General features: G+C 37.3%; 1 protein-coding gene across 5 annotated transcripts in view; it reads left to right on the forward strand.

Annotated features, from left to right (window-relative positions):
* Positions 1-17,537, forward strand: part of C1H8orf34 (chromosome 1 C8orf34 homolog) — a 152,306-nt gene that overhangs the window by 59,005 nt on the left and 75,764 nt on the right. For all 5 annotated transcript variants that reach the window (XM_032127158.1, XM_032127125.1, XM_032127134.1 and 2 more), the window contains one exon: positions 1,649-1,815. In XM_032127158.1, the coding sequence (XP_031983049.1) occupies positions 1,649-1,815 (167 nt within the window). The remainder of the gene's footprint in view (positions 1-1,648; positions 1,816-17,537) is intronic.

The following is a 17,537-nucleotide window of genomic DNA, read 5'->3' on the forward strand; positions in this document are numbered from 1 at the left end:
ATTAAATTACGTTTTTACCTGGCAAATGAAAGGGGGGCAATTTGAAAAATTCCCATTCAATGTTTCCAATTTTATCTTGTTAAATTTTATTTAGCAACATTTCTAATAAAAATTGATAGGTTATTGATCACTATTTATCAGGATTTATGGGATAAGCCGGCAAACTCTTAGAACTAATCTTAATATGCAGTAAAAGTATAAGAACAGGAAAGTCAAAACTGTAATTGTTCCATTATTCCCAGGTAGTATGTTTTGTTCTACCTGTCACTAAACATAAGGAAATGCTACATATATGAAACACTATATAAATATCCAGGGGATTAGGCATTGACAAATCATTGGTAGAGTAAGTGCCATTGGTGTCATGTGACAGAATCACCATTTCCTCCTGAAAAACATGCATTCCTGTGATGATGAACAACGGAAGCAGACATGTCGTTTATTTGAAAGCGTGGCCCAGTAACTCAAAAAAAGGAAAAAAAAGAGAGCAGCTGAAAGGACAGGTGTCACTACTATGACTGGGAAAGACAATGTGGCCAGTCTGAGGTAGCTGTATTAGTGATGTCTTTTCAAATGGATGAAGGGTCACCTTTTTGCCCTTGATGTTCTGGATTGCTACAGTGGAAAGATTGTGTTTGTCACTGGTTTTGCACTGTTCTCTGTTGCTGCTGTAAGGAAGGAAGGCAAGGTATTAATAAGTGATAAGAGACCATAGAAAAGTGCTGATGGCAATCCTGCTGGTACTGAGCTCATCTTTCAGAAATTTGAACACCGTGAAAATAGGATTAAACTCATTTCCAAGTCACTGTTAGTAGTTTTCTACATGAAGAATTTCTTGGAGGAATTTTGAGAAGATGCAAGGCTCTTGGGAATCTTCCTCCAGGGATAATGTATGTACATAATGAGGAATTTGAGTGTTTTTTATTATGATACTCTTGTCTCTTCGAGCGTGAAATGAGCTAGAGCTTGCAGAGGCCCCATCCATAACCTGATGTCCGAAACTCAAAGCCCATTCTTCATCTCCAAGGTGCACTTTGTCTTATTAGTGTTTATCTTTGCTGGAGAAATGAACGATTGTTGATTATACTACAAATCATATATTTGCAACAGTTCTGCCTTCCTGCAACACTGTAAGGACAGTCTGAGGTGTCACTCATGAGGTGCCCCTCAAGTGGGGCACCAAACTTCTGTCTGTTTTATGTTGATATTTTAAGGAATCAGAAATGGCAAACTGTAGCAAGTCCTACTTTAGACCCTTCTAACTTCTGTGCAATTCCAGTTCTCTGTTATTTAGGTCAGAGACAAAACTCAGCAAATCAGAAAAATTGTTATAAATATAAGGCCCTTAATCCTGTGGGGTAATGGTATCAAAACCACTCAAGGGAGCAGTTCTTTGTTGTCAGCTTTTTGCTATGCATCAATGCCTTAGCAATACTGATTAGTAATTGACATCCTGTTTTCTATATGTGTAGCTTATTTAAACTTGATTAGTGCACATAAAGTCAATGGGAAATTTCCCAAATTCAATCAAATTTTTAGGTAGAAACTGAAAACACAAAATATTTTAGAACATCCAATGATCAGGGAATGAGTGACATACTTTGAAGAGAGCACCAGTAAGAGAAAGTTGTGCTTTCCTCCCTCACAGCTTAAAAATGGAGCCAAAGACCAAAGGATTAAAACATCAACAGCAGCAACATAAGAAACTGCTGGCTGCCATGCTTTCTCAGGACTCCTTTGATTCTGCTCAAAGCACAGCTCCATCTGTAACCGAAGAAGACATTGACAATGAAGATGATGCAATGGAACTACTGGGTAACTGCAAAAAATTATGTGTATTTTCTGAAATTTTTTATTATAAAAAATCAAACAGAGATTAGTCAGAAACTGCTCCCTATGTTTGAAGCTAAAGTATTCAGCAGCTGTGTGAAGGTTCATAGGGTTTAATGTGAAACTTTCAGGAGAAGTGTAAGGAAGACATAAATGTGTGTGAACAAACTCCCAGCTGCATCAAAATCCCATTAAATCAAATGCTTCAGGTGCTTAAAGTAATTAATTTGGTTTCCTACATAAATCCCTTCCAAGTTCTACTTGCAGAATGTATTTCTGTACAAGGAACAAAATCAGCTTCCCCATCTTTCATCTGGTTCTTCTTTTTCTTAGCAGAATCACAGTTTTAACTTCAGTAGATTTTATTTTGACTTACTAGCTACACAAAGCTTATGTAATGTGAATTTGTAACCTCTTCAGAGGATTTGATTGTAATTTTCCTCTAGACTGTATTGTATCTTAAATTGCACTCTAGAAGGCTCGATGCTCGCTGCTGCCATCCTTTCCTAGAATTACTAATTGTATTTAATTAATAATAGTTCTGATTTTACTTAATAATCTCTTTTCTGCTATTTTTCAAAGTTTCAGTGTATGATGCTTAAAAGGTAGTCATGGATTTCAATGTTTTTTCACAGTTTCTGCTCTATGGAAATTTATGTGGGATCAAAGCATGGAAAATTCACAATATCAGAATAACTCAGCATTCTGAGTTTATGAATTCTGGCATAATTTTTTTTTTCAGGTTAGACCTTAATCTAAAAATCAGGAAAATACATGGTGCTCTTTTTGCTTTCTATATTTCTGTTGTCCTTGCTGTAGTCTTCAGAGAAACATAGAGTATTTGAGTTTGGAGGGGACTGCTGGAGGTATCAAGCCCAACCTTTTCCTCAAAAAAATAAGCCATAGCGGGTTCTTCTGAGTGGATTTTGGCTTTCTCCAAAATGGAGATTCTAGAACATCTCCGAGCAGCCTGTTCCAGTGCTTAACTGTGCTCATGGTAAAAAAAAAAAAAAATTTATTCTGCATAATTGTGAATTAATAAATAATTTCCTTTTCTTTTCCAGTAGTTTTACGTTTGATACATACATTGTTTTTACAAGAAAGAAGAGAATGGACTGGATCACTCACTATTTATCTTATAAGATAGGATCTTACATTAATATCTGTGGAGACAGTGAGAAAAATGTATCCAATAGATGTATAGGTCGTTTCTTCCAGACACTTGACTCCCTAAAGGTGTCTGGAACCAGGAAGGCAGCTTAAAGGAATTATCTAGTGTCTTGACATTTGGGTAGAATATGATCTATGTACAGACTAGTGTTTTGGGGGTTTTTTAATAAGTACTTGATTGTAAGCATACATTCTAGTTTTGTGCCATGCAAAACCTCCAATATCTTTCTATCATGCAGTTCATCAAAACTGGCTAAGTTTGTACAAAATCAGCTTAAAACTAAAGGAGTTCACGAACAGGACCTCCATTTTGGGTGGGGTGTTTATAAATGATTGTGAGATTCTGAGGCAAAATCCTGACATATTGGAGGAGTAGCCATGCTTGTAGTGATTATAATATCGCCATGTTATAGTAACGACCACTGAGAGAAAGTTCAGTATGCACATCTTGGTGTTGAAAGTGCTGTGCTTTGGAGAAACTGGCTTTTATTTTAATTCTCACTTTGCGATTTGCTGACAGTATGTGTGTTATATTCGATGTAATGGTTAGGCTCTATTCTGCAGAACTGTTCAAAATTTAAGGATGTGACTGTGTTGCATAGGGCAGGTGTTCTAGTTTTCCTTTGAAGATAATATAAAGAACTTGAGTTTCTATCAGCGAATGTAGGTATTTTTCACTGCTATATTTTCCAGGTCAGTGACTGTTTGATACTGCGATTTAATTATTTTTTATTATGTACCACATTAATCCATTAACTGCTTTGATGCTTTTTACACAATTTATATGCAGTATAACTATATTCAAATCATGGCTTTCTGCTGTCACTGAATTCCAGGGCATTGTATCATATAGCTCTTTGATTTGTTCTCTGTAGAGTTTAGTATTCTTTGTTTATTCAGCCCTTTCTTAAAAAATTACAAAACTTCATGCTTCTAAGTCAGGATTGTGGGAAAAAAAATTCTACTATTTAGAGCAGATGATTTAAAATGTGCACTACTTTAAATGGAGACCACAAACGTCTATCTTTTTGTGTGTTCAAGAGAGTCTTTTTCAGAATTTGGTTGATTTATTTAGATATTAAAAGAATGAAGCTGAGTTTTCACATATTTTCTTTGAAAAAAACCCATCTGTCTAGGTGGGCCAATGAAGGTTTTAGCTGGAATTCTTTTATATTCCGAATAAAAGAAACAATTATATTGTTATCCATTTCAAAAGAAATGCATGTGCAAAGAAGGAAAAGAATGTTACAGGGCTATATTCCGATTTTAGTTATCACTCTTTTTGTGTAAGATAAGATGCGTAGGAGGGCTGTTCCCATGCTGGTGACTTTCTGAGTGTGTTCAGTTGAGCAGGTGTCTGAAATAGATTAGTGACAGATAACATCATAGTGGAAAGGATCTTCCTGACTTTAAAAAGCTGAGAACTGTAAATTTGCATGTGTTTGTAAATGTTAAAGGATCATGCAGTTGAGGTCTGGGACTGAAAATTATATCAAGGGGCTCATTTTTTATACATCATAATGCCAAATACTGTGTTTTGTAAATCTAACCAGGAGCTGAAGTAGTTCTATGAGAAACTCTGCAGCCCTTTTGGAATTCTATGATGTTTGTGCTTAAGCTGTCTTTCACATTTGGCTGAAGTCTATTGAGACTTTGAAATTATGTTATTCCCTCAGTATCTCACTGATGTACATTGGAGAGGACTGAACTGTTATTTTCCCTGAAAATGCTGTGAATATTGATTGTACGGTCACCAAAGCATGACTCGTTTGGTTTTAAAAAATCAATTATTTAAGTCTAAGAATATAATTGTTTAAGTATATTGCTGTGCATAAGCATACACAGAGTAAAAGTATAAGGATTTTTGTAGCACACTTAGATATACATTCTTAAAGTTTTTACAAGTAAGGAAGATAAGAAAGACATTCTGTATTGTTTTACACAATAATGGTATAGAAAACAAATCCTGTGAGGAGCAGCTGAGGGAACAAAGGTTGTTTAACCTGGAGAAAAGGAGGATCAGAGGAAACTTATTGCACTCTCCACCTTTCTGAAACTAGGTGGAGTTTTCTGTCTTCTTGCATGTGATAGGACAAGGCCACAAGTCATGCCAGGGGAGATTTAGGTTAGATATTAGGAAAAATTTCTTCATGGAAAGGTTTGTCAAGCATTGGAACAGGCTGCTCAAGGAAGTGTCTGAGTCACCAGCCCTGGAGGTATTTGAAAGACGTGTAGATGGTGTCACTTAAGGACATGGTTTAGTGGTAGACTTGGCAGTGCTAGGGCACTGGTTGAACTTCATAATCTTAATGGTCTTTTCCAGCTTAAATGATTCTATGATTCCATGATATTTAGTCATAATGCTCAAGCAGCAATTTCTTGGTTTTGTCCAATCTTTATGTGTGCTCATGGTACTAAAAACGTTACCATATGTTAACAGATGCTATGGAATAGCTAACTCTGTAGCACCACTCCAAAGGGTACCCAGGAAGTTGACTCACAAAACCATGGTTGAAGTGAAAGGTGGTGATAATTGAAGCCAATTTCCTTCAATTGATGCATATGCCAGTCTGTATGATTCTGAAAAGCCTCTCTGATTTCAATGCAAATAATCTTATATCTGAACTGAACTGAAGTGTTTGGAGCATCAGGGCTTGTAAAACCATCTCTTCTTTTCTTTGGAGCTTGTTTCACAAAAATAATGCTTTTTTTCCCATAATGTATAAATCTTAAGTGAAAGTTCAGTGATTGTTTGCCTCATGTTTATTATCTGTAAATTCCTTCTATACAGTAACAAACCAGAATCTTTAAAGATAGAAATGTTCTTCAAGTAGTAATAAACTTTTCAATTATTGCTATGGGAGGTACCTGATGTGTTCTGTTTGCTTTAATAACTCTTCTTCTAATCTTTAGAATTTCTTTTTTCTTCAAGAGCTTTTTAAATGTTAATTTTTTAATCATTATAACACCCTTGAAAGGTTATCTGGTAATATGTTTACATTTTATAACAAGAGGAGATAAATAGAATATAGTGGAGATTGCATTTGCCTGAAGCTCATTTGATTGTAACTCAAGTGTCTGGTAGTCTACCCCTTAAATATCTATACTGTTTTTCTAATGAGTCTTTGAGTCTTTAATGAAAGGGTATGCAATCTGCAGTGCTTTCAGTACATTTCCTCTGGCTTGACAGACGTTCCTGATTTCCTTGGTTCCTGAAGGTCTTTGACAACATGCAGGAAACTGACTCTAGGCATGATAAATTATACTAATACTAGCAACAAGTTGTTCCTTTTTATTGACTTCCCAGATGAACAAAACCTCCTCCATTATGTGACTAGAATACATCATTTTTCAGAAAAGAGGCCACAAAGCCCTGGGAAAGATGATGTGAGTTGTACTACATCTTCAGAACAGTTTTCTGGCCTGTAACCTATTTTGTTGTGATTTAAGTAGAATGATTGTGTGGGAGAAAGATGTGTGAATTGCTCCTCATGTTCCCTTTTGCTGGTCTTCTGTTTTTGGAAGCTACTGAGAAATCAGCAAAACTACCAGTGGGCATGTGCCATGTAGGGCACGCACAGACAGTGACACCCCTGGGAGACAGGAGGCCTCCTCTGCCCGCAGAGACTGGCTGTGCTATACACTGAAAAGTTTTCGGTGGCAGATGTAGTGCACTGGTGCCAGTCTGTGTAACAGATGTCCACTAGAAGAGCACTCGGACTCCATCCAGTGTGGGTTTAGGTATCTTCCTGAGGTAAAAGTTCAGCAAATACCATATTCAGTTTTTCTTTTTTTTCTGCAAATATATAAAGTCACTGAGCAAGAGAGATGCGCAGGTCTGTTTAATGTCATTCATGGAGTTCATTGATTTCAGTTCATCTTGTGGCCCTTTGCTAAGAGACAGAAATATCTGTGAGAATATTTTAGTTGATCTGAGAATAGGCAAAGCTCTAACTTGTTATTCGAAGAAGAGGAATTTGGTGCTTAAAGTCCTAATGGAATCCTGCTCTTGCATTTTACTGTGCTTAATAATAGAGGTATTTGATGTTAAATAAAATTTTGAGACTGATAATAAATAAGCTAAGTTCTATTGCTTGGTTAATATTGTGTTTGTAATATTAGAAAAAAATATTAAATTAATTTGTCACATATTGCAACACTTGTTGCAACTGCTGGTTAGATAAGCATAAAATGGGTTGAAAGTGAAGTTGAATGTGCTTCATACTGCTAAAGGGAAAGTGGAGAGAGAAAACTTAATTATAGCTAGAGATACTAGCTTCTCTTGAGTTGAAATAAGTTACATCAGCTAATAAAAAGGTTCAAAAGAATGATTAATTATGAAGGAATAGAAGTGTACTAAATATAATGATGTGCAGAGGCCTAAAATGTCATTCATTTATAGTTTGTAAAAGAAACCAAAGTTTTTTTTAAACCTGTATCTAAACAAGAGTGGAGAAGGTGTATGTCCACTACTAAACCATGTCCTCATGCATCAGATCTACACATCTCAGCCACTTCCCTGGACATCCCGTTCCAATGCTTGACAAACCTTTCATGAAGAAATTTTTCCTAATATCCAATCTAAACCTTCCCTAGCATGACTTGGATCCTTGTCCTGTCATTCGTTACATGGGAGAAGAGCCTGACCCCCACCTGGCTACAACCATTCAGGGAGTTGTAGAAGTGATAAAGTCACCCCTGAGCCTCCTTTTCTCCAGGCTACACAACCACATTTCCCTCAGCTGCTCCTCATCAGACTTGTGCTCCAGACCATTCACCAGTTGCCCTTTTCTGGACATGTTCTAGCACCTTAATGTCTTTCTTTTAGTGAGGGGTCCTAAACTGAACACAGGATTTGAGGCTGGCCTTACCAGTGCTGAGTACAGAGGGACAATCCCTGCTCTGGTCCTGCTGGCCACTCTATTCTTGATCCAAGACAGGATGCCATTGGCCTTCTTGGGCACACAGCTGTTTCATGTTCGGTCATGTATCAACCAGCACCCCCAATCCCTTTTCCACTGGGCAACTTTCCAGCCACTCTGACCCAGCCTGTAGCACTAGGTGGGGCTGTTGTGACCCCAGGGCAGCACCTGGCACTTTGCCTTGTTGAACCTCATACATACCACTGGCCTTGGCCTATCGATCCAGCCTGTCCAGATCCCTCTGCAGAGCCTTCCTTTGGCAGATCAACACTCCTGCCCAATTTGGTGTCATCTGCAAACTGACTGAGGATGCCCCTGATCCCCTCATCAGATTATTCATAAAGATATTAAACAGGGCTGGCACCAATACTGAGCCCTGGGGAACACAACTGGTGACCAGCTGCCAGCTGGATGTAACTCCATTCCCCATCTTTCTCTGGCCCAGTCATCCAGTCAGTTTTTCATTTAATGAACAAGTGCACTTATCCAAGCTGTGAGCAGCCAGTTTTTCCAGGAGAATACTGGGGTAATGGTGTCAATTACTGTAGTCCAGGGGACAACATCCACAACATTTCTCTTGTTCAGTAGGTAGGTCACCTTGTTATAGAAGGACATCATGTTGGTCGAGCAGACACTATGCCTTTCATAAACCCATACTGGCTGAATCTGATCCCCATGGGCTTGAGGTTTTCATTCATGTGCTGTATGATGGCACTCAAGATGATCTGCTCCATGACCTTCCCTGGCACTGAGGTCAGGCTGACAAATCTATAGTTCACCAGATGCTTCTGGCTGTTCTTGTAGATGGGTGTCACATTTGCTAACCTCTCACATACCTGCCCTGATCTTGTATCATCCCTAGGAACGAGATATCCCTAGGATGCTAGATAAATTGATGTCCAAACTACTTTGTACTTCTTTAGGACACTCAGGTTAGTTTAGACATACTGGACAAATCATTCTGTGGCAATATATCTAAGGAAATCCAGCAATGGATGTAACTGCTTTTGTGCCTGGATCTGTTTTAGTCAGGATGCTGACTCTCCAGTATTAGTAATCTGCAATTGTATCCTCATATACTCTGCATATATTCTTTAGCTTACACTGAAGCTCATAATATGAATGTTGGAGTTCACAAGCTGGTTGGGGAGTTCTGGCCCGCTTGATTGACTGGTCTGTGTGCTACACTGCTGGCAGTTCCTGAGCAATCACATTCTCTTTTTGGAGCACGCAGGGAAAGCAAGTAGGAAAAACGTCAGTTACAACCATCAAACTTGTAATTTAGTAAAAAATGACAGGATTTCTTCACTTGGAGGTTCAGAAGAGAGCATGGGAACACTGTGAACTCTGGTGAGGGTTCTTTACTATTCAGTTAAACACATTTGAAATCACTGTCTTTGTGCTGGGAGAACAGGATTGATCTAGACCTATCCAGAAAATTCAGGGAGGTGACAGCAGAGTGAGAGTTATTATGATTACTGGATTTTGGGTATCCCCATACAGCTGGTGTTTGAACTGCTTCAGTGAATTCCTTGGCTTTGGGGCTCTTTTCAGCTACTGAGGGGAGATTGTTCATCCGAGTAATAGATAGGGAGAGGGCTTATTCAAAGAGACATTTGTGAATTTAATTTGTATTGTAAGGCAAGGATGTGAAGGCAAGAAATTATATCCAAACACAGCAGAGCTTAAAGGTATTTTTCTTGTTAACATGTGGCTGATTAGTGTCATGTTTTTCTGAATTGCTAGAGTATCCATTTCTCTGAATAAATTGTCCTTTATTTTATATACAGATAATTTGCTCACGATAATTACTGCCAGTAAGAACATTCAGTGAAGTAAAAATTTAGCAGGCTTTTGATGGTTGGCCAGAGAGATTTATTTATATATATAAAATCACACATATAAATTCTAAAAAAACCCAAATAAAATATATTTGTTGCAGGAGTATTTCTTAGGTTTTGCACCCTGAATCATAGTGCTGTTTATAATATTGGACAGAATTTGATATATATAACAACACAAAATATGACTTGTAACAAAATGAACCAAGCCAAAACTATGAATGAAATACTTAAAAATGTGCTTTTCTGTCTGTCTTTCTAAACCAGAATTTATTGAGAGGAAGGTATTGGAAATCCATGTAGGAAAACAGATTCTGTTGCCATGTGCTGCAGAACACCCCAGCATATTGTTCATATTTAGTTTTTCTGATGCATTAATCAGGTTGGTGAAGCCTTTCCAATTGTTGAAACTGTAATTTAATGCCGTTTACAGAAAATAGGGGTTTATTTACATTTCATAGTGCATATAGATGTTTTACATTCTGGTACAGTTAGTGAAAGTGTATGAAATTTCTGAAAAAAAATATTTGTTGCATCTGATGGACCCAAAACTAAGACAGTTCTATTGTAATATTATGAATATCTTGTCTACTTATGTAAGTATTATGATTCAAAACTTGTTATGTATTGTTTCTCGATATTTTATACTGTATTTGCTTCTTTTTCTGTTTTATTTGGTTTTGGTAGTTGAGTTTGGCACTCCAAATGTGTTTGAGACATAGGTTATTTGTGGTTTATTCCTAACTAGTATATTAAAGTATATTTTAATTACTGCTTTTCTGCTGATGTTCATTTATAATAGTGGCTTCTATTAAGGGTTAGATTTGAAATTATTTATTTCTATTTCCAGAATTCATAATGTATGCCGTGCAAAATGATCACCAGAAAGCATTCATAATCAAAATATATAATTTTGTTACTTCCTAATATTAGAAGCTTAATTTCACTTGATTTAGTGTAATTGTATTGGCACTTGTCAAGACATGAGCTTACAGGCTTCTCATGGTGTGCACAATGACTCTTTAAAGAACAATTTTGGGAGAAACTAAAAACTTAGGCATTAAACTGAGGGCTCATACTACTCCTTCCTCTGCCGTTAAAGAAAAATAGAAATGCGGAGGAGAAGGTGTGTTGATCTTCCATCTCAATGTAGACAGATATCACTTACATGAGAACGTCAGCTACCACATGTGAATAGATTCTGGAAGGGAACAAAGAGTATTTTGAAAAATACTATCCTCAAGTTGTTACAGAAATTGAGAATCATACAACTGTGTCCTAGTCTCAAAGAAAGAGTCAGTGTTTAGGTGACAAGCCCTGAAAAGGCTCAGTCTGCTTGAACCTCTTACTTAAAAGTGAAAGCTAAATTATGAAAGCTAAACGTGTGGTTCAAATACATACCTGTACTCAAAACAGTGCAAGGCCCAAGCAGCTCAGAAGACTCAGTGACAGTAGAAAGAGTCAATTTTTTATACTTTGCTTTGACTGTTTTCTACATCTTTCTGTGTCTTGGTGGGTCAGTTAAATTTGTTTCAGTTTCAGGTGGAGTGTGTAATGGAGCTGATCCCAAGTCTGGTAGTGCTGGAATGGGGCTGTGTGTAGGATTTCATGCATGCCATCATAGTAATGAGAAATCAGGTATCTAATACATTGCTGTCATCTCATTCTCCTCCTCTCAAACAAATGTCTTTTGATGTGGAATGTAGCATTTGGTTGCTAGGTACTAGTTACATTTTAGGGACTTCATACAGAGTAGTTTTAGGTACTTTCCCTTGAAACAGTAAGTATTTCTCCTGTTGTTTGAAGTTAGGTAAAGTGTTTTATGTATTTACAGTTTAGGTGATACTCTTTAACATACCTGTTTGCCACTAAATCACTCATGAGTTCATTCTTGTATTAATTATACCTGTTCTGCCAATAGTATGGGAAAATCACACAGAGCTAAATTAAAATATATTCCCTGAGGGCTGATTCCTTGTCTCCTTTCATTAAACGAATACACCAAATATTTTTGGCTTTTCTCTGGGCAGGAAAGGTATTGCTTCTTGCTCATTCCAACAGTCTGTGTATTGGGATTTCAGGATTTCCTACCTCATCTACCCCAAATACTTCCAGTTAAAGGTAAGGTGATGTAAAAATTGTGTGCTACTCCGTTTTCCTTTTGATGGGGTTTTCCATTGTTACAAGGCAAGGCTTTGTGATATTCAAATTAACTTGCCTCTACAGGGTAGTTGTTTGCCATGTGGCAGGATAACATGGTGGCTGATGTTACATCTTCCAAGATGTTTAGGCAGCAAATCATATGATAAAGTAACACAGTCACCATCAAAGCCTATACTGAAAATCAGTGCCCAATAAATATTAGTGGATTACCAGGGAGAAAAAAACCAAACTCAAGTAGTATCTATACAACCAGTTACTAAAAGCCTTTTAATTTTGACTTGTAAGGTTAGCTTGTGCTGAGACTTGACATCCAGTTGAGCAATTGGTATAATTCACAATTGTCACTATGGTTTATTGATGCAGAATTAGTAGAAGGACTATTCAAGAGATACTGATAAACTCTAACAAGTTTCTGAATGGCAGAAGATAAGTGGGGAATGCTGAATGTGAGTTAATTACTTTGGAAATCAGACTGAAATGTCTATGTTACTTTGGACACTACCAATGTTAGTTACTCCAGAAGACTGATCACTTAGTTGTTAATATATAGTTAATTATTTGGGTTTAGATTCACAGATTCGCCATGTGGATTTGTAAGTATGAGAAAGAGACTGAGAATTAGGTGTATGATTTTATTGAGAGGAAGGAACTGGATTGTAAGGTCTTTTCTCAGACTGTAAAACTGCCATTTTTTAGTATGAAACTTAACAAAATGAAATTGGAGTTGACAAGTACTGTAACAGGGTGGGGGAATAATATTATAGCTTTAGTAACTCATTCTTCTGCACAAGTGGGATATTTCAAAATAACTAGTATTCCCAGCAGAAACAATAATAAACTAGTACATCTGATACCTTGTGTATGTGTAATATTGTCTACTAAGAGTAAAATAATGAAATATGAGAAAGTGATTTCGAGAAGAAGTGATAGTACAGCTAGGAGAATGAATAGAAAAATAGAGCCTTATCCTACTTTTTCCATGAGGCTATTTCAAAAAAAATTCTTTAAAAATGGCAAAACCTCATGAACAGGAATGTGGGTTAAATGGTAAGTTGAGGTTTCCTGAAGCTTCAGCTGCTGGAGCAGATCTATTTACTTTGATATGATGGGATAGAGCAGTTTTGAGATAAGCAGATAGTAAAGAAGTAGAGGTGCTGCCTTTTCCATGCCTTTCACATTTCTTACACTGTTCTTACACTGTTTGTGTTTTCTTACAATCCTTTGTGAGAAAAAAAAAAAAAAAGAAATTAAATGCATGGAGTAGTATACAGGATATAAGTTGTGATAGTAAAGAGATTGACTAAGTTATGCTGCAGCAAGTCTAGCAGCTAGGAGCAGGGGACATCCCTTTTAAGACTGTCCAGTATTTATAAACGAGTCCTGCCTATGGGTTGCAGCTGAAGGAACTCAGCCTTCCAGTGCTGAAGTGGGGGCTCCTGAGAGGAGCCACACCCTATTACTACGAGGTGCAGAGCAGGAGAGTGAGTGATGCTGGGCAGAAACTGATACAGGCTAAATTCTGATAAAATATAGAAGAGAAAAATGTCAGTATATGGATACTTAACTGCTGAAACAGGTTGCCCAGGGAGATTGTGGACTCACTGACCTTGGATGATTTCAAGACTCAGTTGGGTAAAGCCCTAAGAATCTTGGATGACCCTACTTAGAGCAGAACAGACCTCGACATCCTGAGGTCCCTCTGAGCCTTAATGATTCAATGAATTGCCAGTGTAGAGAGGGCCATGACATGTAATTTTGTTGTACTCTGCTTGCGATATACTCAAAATGAGATAATTAGAAACTTAATGTTGATCTATATCTGAGTAAGCTGCTGTGCCAGTAAATGTTTTACCAAACAAAACATAGAGGCTGAGGCAAAGGGATTAGATCTAGACTTCAGAAGGAGAGTAAAATAGGTAATGAAATAGAATATTTTCTGTGTGATTAGAAGACATGCAGAGGGGTTTAAAATATTAGATGGTTTAGATAACTGTGTAAGAATTATATCTGTCATGCAAACATGCATGAATGATTGCTGTATTTCCTTATTCCTCTCACATCTGTATTACTTAACATAAGAAGGCAGTTTCAAATATGGTAACAACTATTAGAGGTACAAGCTGCACTTCTAACTAACCAGAAGCTGATTACCAGTTCAGTCATCTAAAAGGGACATTCATTTACTGATGAGAATTGTACGAGCCCTCTAGTATTGCTAAAATTTTGTCAAACCTCATGGTTATCTCCAGAACCATGGGGGTAAAAAAGAAGCAGTAGGCTGATTCAAAACCAAAATGTTGATTTTGCTTAGGAAAAAAACCAGGTGGGAGGTTTGAAGGGTATTGTCCAGTTAAACACTCAGAAGTAAATATATTTTTGTGCCATGTTTTAGAAGTTGGTACACCAAAGTAGTTAATATTAAAATTACACAGATAGAAAGTTAATATAAAATGACCTAGACAAGTAATTACAGCCCATTACAGTTGTTTACCTTTCCTGAGCCTTTGAAGTGGACTGAAATGCCTGCCTGAAATTATCTAAATAAGTGGTAGTGAATGGCTTCCAATTTTTGCTTTCTCTTCAGAACAAGTAATTTTAGAAAAATGGTAGCAGGCTTTAAAGGTGGATAAGTAGCTTAGCAGCTGTGAGGGCAGTAACAGGAAGTTAAAATAAGGAGGTGAAATGCTATGAGTAAAAGTTAGTAGAAGTAATAAATGTGGCCCATTTCGCTCTGAAAACACACTTAAATGACACTTCTTTTGTGGAATAGGAGAATGACAAGATAGATGGAAAAATGAGTCCTCCGAGTACAAAGCTGGAGGCATCCCAGGCTGTGTGATAGAGACCCGTATTTAGATAGAAGAAAGAAACAGTTCCTACAGGTTAGGTGAAAGTTTAGTATTAACCAGTGGGCTCCAGATAGAACAATCCTAATGGAAAATTAAGAAGGAAAAAAAAAGTGAATAGTCAATAGAAAGTATCTGAATTTATTTAGGTACAACTTATCTGGTAGAATATGAGGTGACAAAATATGGGTATATTCAATGCAAGGAAGCATCAGAAAATTGCACATGAAGGCAGATAGATAGAATCTCTACAGACAATCAGCAACACCCTCATGTCTCCAAAATCCCTGACAGAGACTATGGATACTGCATTTAACTATGACACAGGTGAGGAGGCAGTGTTATTTAAAATGCAATGAATATAATAATTTAAAGTGAGGTATTGTTGTGACCCAAACAAAGCAGTCCTGGTTATTGACCAGGTGAGAGATGGTGTCTTAGTAGTATCTTACAGAGAGATGCAGAGTCACACTGCTCACTGCTGCAGTCTGCAGAGAAACTACAGCATTGACATCTTGGGAAGTGAGGAGAGGAAGCTACAGAACTGGGTAAGCCTAGTGCTAGGAAGAGCATGTGGGAGCCTGAGGCAAAAACATCTAGTCCCTTTCCACTGCTGCACAGCCTAGTCAGCATACTTTGAAGCCTCTGCCTCAGTTTATGTTGTCTTCAAAATTCATGTATGTTGTTGCAATATTGCTAGGGCTTATTTTCATTTATTTAGATTCTTTTAAAAAAATGGAAAGATACTTTGCAAACATTTAATTTTTTTCTTTCAATTTGATGAGATTAATAGTGTTTAAGAAAATAATCCAAAGGCAAAAGAAACTTTTGATGGATAAGCAATATTTTCCTTTAAATCAATGATGAACAAGCAGGGGACAATAAAGGAATCTGCTATTTCAGTATTGACCTAATCTTAAGATTTTTGATTGCTTTATACTGATTTCTTACAAAAACAGGTCCCCATTCATTTCATACAGTACCATGAATTCAGTGGAACCTTGTTTAAAGGTTTTTGTTTGGATGTAAAGTTACCTCGTATCTTGAGTATCACCCTACCACAAGTATTTGGACACAGACAAAATAGTTGCTCAAAAAGTCACGGTTTTCTATGAGAATGACTGGTATAGGCTTCATCTTCTGCAGTGCTCCTCAGCACTGACTCAGTCTAATGCCTCTGTCGCTTGTGACAGCCTGGAAGAGTTTATTTCCATTTCCAGAAAGGAAGTGTTTCCTGTAATACACTGGAAATAGTAGGTACAATGACCTGGCATATGCCTCAGTGAAAACCCTGAGATGGGACCTCAGACGCTTTCTGCCTACAGAGATGAACACAATTCCAGAAGTGGACTAAGAGGCTCCTGAGTTTACTGCTTTTGGCACACTGGTTCCAGATACTGCTCTGCATTTGGGACTCTGTTTCTCGTTGGTGCTGCACTGTCTTTATTCTACACCAAGTATTTATACTCTGAAGACTTTATAACTGGGGTACTGTGATTGCTCTTTACCCTGAAATTCCAATTATATAATGGGAATTATGTTCAGGTGGGACTTCTGTCTGGTAACTTTAGACTTTATAGGAATCTGCAATGTTAAACATTGTGCAAAACTATGAATGGCGCTGGGAGCAAACTTAGACTTTGCCCTGCAAGCAGCTTCACTAAAAGAGACTTCCTCAGTACATTTTTACTCACGTACATTTTATCACCTATTATGTCCATTTGCACTAGGATTGGACCATTCAGGTTCAGCCTGCCATTCTTTGTCCTCTGTTTTATTTTGAGTTTACAACAGCTTTCAATTTATTTTAAGATAACAAGCCAACATAATAAATGTGATTTACTAGTACTAATTACTTCGCGAAAGAAGCAGCCGAAGTAAAGAGCTTGGAGGTTCTATTCCTCATAAACCTGTTTCCATCTATTTTATAGTAAAAATAAGGATCCAAAAGTGAGTGTTTTGAGCAAACAAGAGAGTGCTTCTCCAGTTTGCAGGCCTAGTTCCGCAGCCTAGTGGATGATTAGAAAGCGTGAACGGGTAGGAAGGCGATGAAATGTCGCTCTTCTGAGGTGAGGTTTTGGAGTGACGCCGGTGTTATCAGAGGGCAGCCGTGCCCACCAGGGGGCGCTGGCGCTTTTCCTTAAACGTTGATTAATCTAAAACTAGATGAGATTTAATCTGTGTAAAAGGCGAACAAAGTGCTTCAGGTTGCAGGAGAGGAATACCGTATGGGCATGAAAACGGGGGAATAAAAGGAACAGCTTAATGTTATTTTTCCATTCAAAGGTTATCAAAACAAAATAGGTGCTTTATTTTACTAAGAGTTGTATGGAAATTTATATTGAAGACTGCATATGACTGCAAGAACTGATAAGCAATTTTTAATTAATGTTATGTGGTCCACAGAAACTTTTTTGGCTTTTTATTTTTTTTTCCACGATGAACATGGATTTTAAGACTATCATAGAAATATGCATCAAATAAAAGTAACACACAGAAGAAATGAGAATCAGATTTAATTTTTACTCCTTGAATTAAAAAGTAACATTTTTGTAGAAGAAAGCAAACATCTTATTCTGTATAATCAAGAAATTCTGAAATGTGCAGCAAAAAATTAGGCTTTACAGGCCTCCATTTAGCCTGCATTATAGTGGCTATCTGAAACTGCACGAATACGTCCTTTTTAACAAAATGTGGGGGGTTTTGCCCAATTTTTCAGTCTAGGTTAGTGGTCCTATAAGCCTGTTGCATCATTCATTTAATTG

Source organism: Corvus moneduloides, chromosome 1 (assembly GCF_009650955.1).
Source record: "Corvus moneduloides isolate bCorMon1 chromosome 1, bCorMon1.pri, whole genome shotgun sequence".
NCBI lineage: Eukaryota > Metazoa > Chordata > Aves > Passeriformes > Corvidae > Corvus > Corvus moneduloides.